General features: G+C 49.9%; 1 protein-coding gene across 1 annotated transcript; it reads right to left on the bottom strand.

Moving 5' to 3' along the window:
- Nucleotides 1-343: 343 nt before the first annotated feature.
- On the bottom strand, nucleotides 344-3,025 carry LOC147971237 (CBL-interacting protein kinase 15-like). The gene is made up of 2 exons (XM_087525958.1): nucleotides 2,869-3,025; nucleotides 344-2,096 (listed from the first exon to the last, which is right to left on the bottom strand). The coding sequence occupies exon 2, from the start codon at nucleotides 1,800-1,802 to the stop codon at nucleotides 486-488; it is 1,317 nt and encodes a 438-aa protein (XP_087382084.1). The 5' UTR covers nucleotides 1,803-2,096; nucleotides 2,869-3,025; the 3' UTR covers nucleotides 344-485.
- Between the last annotated feature and the right edge of the window lie 3,800 nt (nucleotides 3,026-6,825).

Below are 6,825 nucleotides of genomic sequence, written 5' to 3'. Positions count from 1 at the left end.
TCAGGGCGGCGTCAACTTCTTCCGGGAGAAATGAGAGCGCCAGGCTCTCATTCTCCTGCGATGACACCCTATCCTGAGGATCCCACAAATCCTCACGGATACAGAGTTTTTTCTCGTCTGTCATACCCAACAGACCAACAAAATACTTGTAAATGTGGCGGGCAATTTCTCCCTGGGAGAGGAGGCCCTGGTCCAACTAGACGAAGGATCGTGCTCTTACGCTCCCTACCGTTAGCATAGGCATGAAAATAAGTTGTGTTAGCGTCACCCTTAGTCACCCACTTAATGCCGCCCTACGACGCCAGTATTCTTCTTCCGCAAGCAACAGTTATTACTTGTCGAATACAAAAGAAGGAACAATTTATTTGTGACAAAGAGCACACTCATGTAGAGTATATAACACAATTACTCGAGCTGAAAAAAAAAGCAGAACTAAACATAATAAGTGAGACATCTAAATCTACCCTTGAGGCTCCTGCTGACCATCAGCTCCATGCCATGCCCAGACAAATGTCCTTCAGTGCTGGCCGGATGCTCTCCTCCAATAGCTTCTGGTACTCCAGTGAATCGCCGCTTGTTTGTTTCATCTCAATGAGATGGTACGAGGGGCTGATCTCAAAGATCTCCGAGTCAAACTGAAGAACACCATTCCTGCCTTCCTTCCTCACTTGCATCTTGACAACACCATTATCCTTCTTCCTCACCCTGAGATTCAGCGTCTTCGCGACGGCTTCCAGCTTCGAGACAATGGCTGAGGCAGGCTGTTCTGAAGTGAACCTTGCTTCCTTTTTGCTCTCCTTCTCGACGAATAGGCCAGAGAGGTCAAACCCTGTGGAGAAAGAGATGATTTCAAAGGCATTTAAATTTGTCACTGCCAGGGGCTTCCCGTCTTCATGGCTGTTCTTCCTGCGCCTCACACCAAGTGTTGGGACAGCATCTGTGGTGGCATTCTCACTTGGCAGTCTCTCCTTCGCTGTAAGGTTCTCCCCGGGACCTTTCCGGAACCAGGTGGACTCCTTTATCTTCTGGATTGATATCCTCTTGTTCGGATCAGGGTCCATGATCTTGTACAACAGCTTCTGAAGTTTTTGGGAAACCCAGCCAGGGCACTTGAAATCGCCTTTCTCAATTTTCCGGTACATCTCTATCAAGTTCTGACCTTGGAAAGGGAGGTAACCAGCAACAAGAACAAACAGGATGACACCGCAAGACCAGATATCTGATTTTGCACCATCATAGCCTCCCTTGCTGATCACCTCTGGAGCCACATAAGCAGGCGATCCACAGGTGGTGTGGAGCAAGCCATCTTGTCTCTTCGATTCTGAAAGTGCACTCAGCCCAAAATCAGAAACCTTCAGATTTTCATTCTCATCAAGCAGTAGGTTCTCAGGCTTCAAGTCCCGGTGATACACGCCACGGCTGTGGCAGTAATCCACTGCACTGATGAGCTGCTGGAAGTACTTATGTGCAGTACCCTCGGTGAGCTTGCCACCCTTGGAGACCTTGTCAAAGAGCTCACCGCCTTTCATGTACTCCATGACGAAGTAGATCTTGCTTCGTGTCGCCATGACCTCATGGAGCTGAACAATGCTTTTGTGCACTACCAACCGCATGGTTGTGATCTCACGCCTGACCTGCTCCGCGAGCCCGACCTTGAGCACCTTCTCCTTGTCCAAAATCTTTATGGCGACACCTCGGTTTGACTCAAGGTTCTTGGCGTAGTGCACCTTGCCAAATGCTCCTTTCCCTAACAATCTCCCCAGCTCATACCTCCCCATGACGATCTTCCCACTGTTCTCCATGCCTTCAAGAGTAAAAGTCACGGCCACTAATATTCTTGTGGCTAGCACTTAAATATGCTACGACACTTCAGCCAGCCTCCCCGAAGTCATGATCCAGCACTCTGGTGGATTCGTCATAGCGGAGTCTGAATGGCGTGGAGTTGATGCAGGCAAGGTGGTTGCTCACATCAAGAGGTGACCAAATGGGCCCACGCAGAGTGGTGATGTTCTTGGTCTCGCAGAAGAAATCTCTTCTATGCAAGCACATCTTTCAGCATTCCTTGAGACTTTGATTTCTTGTTTAGGATGAGTTCCCTGAAAAAGAAGTAACATTCAGATTTGGCAGTTACAGATTTAATAATACGTAACAAGTATAAGTACTACCAAGTACTAGTATGAATGATTGAAGAGAAAAGTAGAGATGGATGGAAAGAAAATCGAATTCAGGCATAAGTTGATCAGGAGCAAACAGAAAAAAATATTACTACTAGGCCTGCATGGATTTCAGAGTTCAAAGATGAAAAAAATCAAGTGATTCCTTCATCAGTAGCGCTGAATTGCTATGACTTCTGAAACCCTGACTACCTCTAAGAAACTAGGTATCGGGAGAGACGGCGCCTACCAGCGATCCGGCAAGAGGGACGGATCACATGATGAGATTAGGATCCCACACGAAAGCAACAGAGAAAAACTGTGCTACCTTTGTGCATCTAATGATTCGACACCTAGCAGCAGGACTCTTCCAGATAAACTGGGTCGAATTTCGAAATCTGACCGCACGGGGCGCAGATGATTGGAAGAATGTACTACCTCCGGGCTGGACCGAGAGAAAACCAGACAACGGAGAACTCCAAAATCTAGGCGAACTAGCACGGAACAGAAGGCCCGGTTCCCCCTTGTCCAATCAATGTGCCCCTATCCGCACGCCAGAGATTTTCTTCTTTCTCAAGAAGATCCATCGACATCACAATGCATATTGGCAATCAAGAAAAGTTGAACCCCACGGACGGACCGACGACGAGATCCAATGCAGGCACGCGGCAGGAAAGGAAGCGGGGGCGACAGGGAAGAGAGCTAGCCACCGTACCTTCCGGCGCCGCCGCGGATACGATGAGGCGGGAGCCAAGAGACTTGCGCCGGCGCGCCACGCGGGGTTCTGGTTCTCCTTTTCTTGGGGCTTGCGGGGCTGAGTCGGGTTCCCAGTGTGTTGGGGTTGTGAGGTGAGCGGCCTCCGGCGACCCCGCGTTTTATATATCGAGGCTCGAGGTGCGGAGGCGCGGAGCGGAGGAGGTTAGGAAAGGAAAGGAGATGATGAGATGAGGACACCACGTGGACGCCGACGCGGTATGACCAGACTGCCCCTCCCGGCCCGGCCTGCGGTTCCAGGGCTCCGCATCGCACCAAACGCATATTCCGGTTTTCTTTTTCTCTCGCTGGTCTTTTTAATCCAGGAATCCATCCACGCCCATCGATTTTAAATTTAAGTAAACACAAAAACGAACAAATCTTGTGCTCCATCAAGGCCGCAAATACAAGAAACAGGCACAAATCTTTTGCAGTTATTACTCCAAAAAAAGGAAATCTTTTGCAATTTATTTATTATACAAGAAATATGCACAGATACATCAAGGCTCTACCGTGACCACCCTGGAGCCGTGTCCTTTTTGGTAATTCGTAGCCAGGAGCCCAGGATAGATGGCGTCTCAGGTGACAGCAGGGCACAGTAAGTAACCAGCTAGGACGCGGCCAACGCTCTTTTGTTTTTCTGGCGATCCACTCCGTGCCAATTGAGGCCGCCGCTGAATGCATGATGCATGTGTGGCCGTGTGATTTTTCTACGTGGTTGTGATCGCCCTTATCTTTATCCTATGCACTGCTGAGTCAAGGGCAGCCTGTTCCTTGGACCAGCCATGATGCCGCGTTACATTTTCATGTGATGGAGATTGAACAACCAACCATATACGTAGATGGACACAGTAGCCCCCATCAGGAAAACCATGGATGCCCCAGCCCATAGCATAGGTCGAGTTGTGCAATACCTATCGCTCAGATGCACATGGACAGGGCAGGCCGTGAATTATTGGGTGAATTCTAGTTTCTACCACCCACTTTGATTTTTTATCCCTAAGAAAAACCTACTTTGATTTTTTTACGCTAATATCCTCATTTAATAGCTGTTCATTCGAACTACCCACCAAAGGAAAGTTTTGCCGGTTTTGTACCACCTTTGCAGTGCTTTAGGTTGCGATGGTTTCTCTTGTGGTTCTTTTGCCGTACAAAACCGTTGATAGGGTTATGTCTGGTATGCGTCAATGAGGTGGAAACTATGAACAAGAAGTTGTGTGGCGTAAAAAAAGTAACTCAACAAGGCAAAGCGGCGCATTCATACACATGATGACCGTGAGAAAAAAAATGTGTTTAACTAAGCCATTTGGCCAGTTCAGGCATGGGAAAATGCCGGAAGGAAAATTGCAACGTGGCACGACACATGCACATGATGAGCGGGGCTCACCCAACAGATCACTAAATAGGATTTTAAAAGTGGCAAAGTTTTCGTTAAATGTGGTAAAAATGAAAAAAAAAATCACTAAATGAGGTAATCCATAAGGAAAAATACTAAATGTCAAAAATATAGACGTATGAGGTAAAACTTGGAATTCACACTTACTTAGCAATCCACCTTATGTTACTTTGAGCAGAGTTTTTACAATATAGTATGCTCTATTCTGCAATGTGGTGCCCAGTTAACTGTTTGGTTTATTTGTTGTGGTGTCCAGTTAACTATGTATGTGAAATTTGACTAAAGGTTGTTTTACTATATTAATATTTTTAGGGATTTTACCAAGAGTTGAGACTACGGAAAAATATATTATACGAACCAGTGTGCAAATGCAATCTTATGGAACTTCCTACATTTATGGTCATTCAAAAACATTTTTTGAATTAAAGACGTCTGACCATACTTCAGCTCCATGGAAAATGGATGTATAACCATCATGAAGGAAGTCCCCTTTTTAGGGAGAAAAGGAAAAGTGATTAGGATCGAAAGGAACTGAATGGCATTTTTGAAATGGACAAAATATGACACTCGATAATGGATGGATGACAATAAAGTCATGACGCCACATGCAGCCATCATCAACCATGAACAGCAAACCATCTTATTGCATCTTTTTGAATAAATTGCAAGGAAAGATGCCAGCCACACTTAAATTTTGTCTACTATACTGATGCGGAGGAGAGTGGTCCATATTATCTCCTTGATGATTGCAAGGAAATTTGTCGATGACATTGTGTAGATAGGCTACTGATGTCGCAAAATAAAGAGTGGGGGACATTTGGTCCCTTGTCTATGATGTGATTTTGATTTATATTTACCACCACAATGGATAGAAGTACATATGAAAACTTGGGGAAAATCAATACAAAATAGTGAACATTAAACTTGGATAATGCGTAACACTGCACCTGAACTGCAATAGGTGTCGATTTAGATACTGACAAGGTTTTCAAAGCAACTTCTGATCAAATTTAATGAAAGTGATTGGAAGGACCTCCTCGCCCCGTCGCTCCCGCGAGCGGCGGAAGGCGGTGCGGGGGGGGGGGGGGGGGGGGTGGTTGGTGGCCTGGCTGGGCCGCGTGGTGGCGGTGCCCGTCGCAACCGTGGCGGCCCGATCTAGTTCGTTCCGGGCCCGATTCGGGCGGCGGTGGCGACGGATGGCTCGGTGGCCGCTGGTGGCTTCTCCTCCTGCCCCTGGAGATCCTCCTGCCTCCATGGGTGGCTGGGGTGGCTGCTGCGTGGCCGCAGGGCAGGTGGCGGCGCGTCCGACTCAGATCTGGCGGTGGGATCTGGGTGGGCGGTGCGGGTGGGGCTGCGGCCTGGTGTAGCCGTGGCTCCAGCCGTGGGCGGCGGCGCGTGGAGGCCCGACTCATGGTGGTGGTCTCCCAAGGGCGCGGCGGTTACACGGTGGTTTGGCGGATCTGCCCGCAGCGATGGCCGGCTATCTCCGGTGTCGGCTCGTTTGCGGTCGGACCGCTTCGACTGTAGCTCCATCTACTCGTCGCCCGGACGTTACTTCGGTCCTGGGGCTGGCCCTCTCCCAGTTGCGGTCCTTCGCTCGTCTCGCGCCCGGAGCTGCGGGACGGAGCTCGTCTCGCGCCCGACACCAGGACGGAGCTCGTCTCGCGCCAGGCACCAGGACGGAGCTCGTCTCGCGCCAGGCAGTAGGACAGAGCTCGTCTCGCGCCCGGCAGCTGGACGGCGCTCGTCTCGCGCCCGACATCAGGACTGAGCTCGTCTCGCGCTCGGGGCTGCAGGACGAGCGATGGAGGCCAGTTTTGGCCGGCCTATTGGGTCTCGGCGCTGGGGGTCGTCCAGGGGTGTAAAAGGCGGGACCTTTCCACTCGTCTCTTCGGTTGGGGTAGCGGCGGGTCACGGGTGAGGTGGTGTCGAGGTCTTGGATACTGGGGCGGCGGCCCTGGTGGTGGTTGCGCGGTGCTCTTGGACAAAGCCCGTGCCTTGGTGCTTCCCGGTCATCATGGTCGTGTGGGCGGCGTGGTTTGCCGGGGTGTGGCGTTCGGTGGCAGTGATTGTGGGCCGAGGTGAAAACCTGCTTTATCTTCGGACGGACCGGCGGCAGCGAAGATCGTTCCCTTCTTGAAGGCGTCGTCGAGGCTTTCATTGCCCGTCATGCGGCTCGGGGGAAACTCCGATCCTTGGATCGGGCAGTGGCGGCGCTCCGGCGTCGTATCCTTCCTGAAGGCGCCGCCTTGAAACGCATGGTTCGTCATATGTAGTTTCATTTCTTCGGGGCGGTAGTGATAGGAGTGGTGTTGCTGCGCTCAGCGCCTATGTTTCCTGTCTTGGATGTGTGCGTGTGTTGCTGTGGCGTGGCGTGTGGTTGTACTGGATGCTTATGGTTTGGTGCTTTATATATAAAGCGGGGCGAAAGCCTTTTTCGATAATTTAATAAAAATATGTTGCTACGAGTGAGGCTAATTAACTACGCAACCTGAAAAACAATATTATTTCATAATAGATCTG

Source organism: Triticum urartu, chromosome 5A, assembly GCF_056163025.1.
Source record: "Triticum urartu cultivar PI428250 chromosome 5A, HENAU_Tu73, whole genome shotgun sequence".
In the NCBI taxonomy this organism is placed as follows: Eukaryota; Viridiplantae; Streptophyta; class Magnoliopsida; order Poales; family Poaceae; genus Triticum; species Triticum urartu.
This window is presented reverse-complemented; position numbering and strand designations above follow the sequence as displayed.

Excerpts from the sequence above, each read along its gene's own strand:
- LOC147971237 (XM_087525958.1), bottom strand. The coding sequence starts at position 1,802 with ATGGAGAACAGTGGGAAGATCGTCATGGGGAGGTATGAGCTGGGGAGA.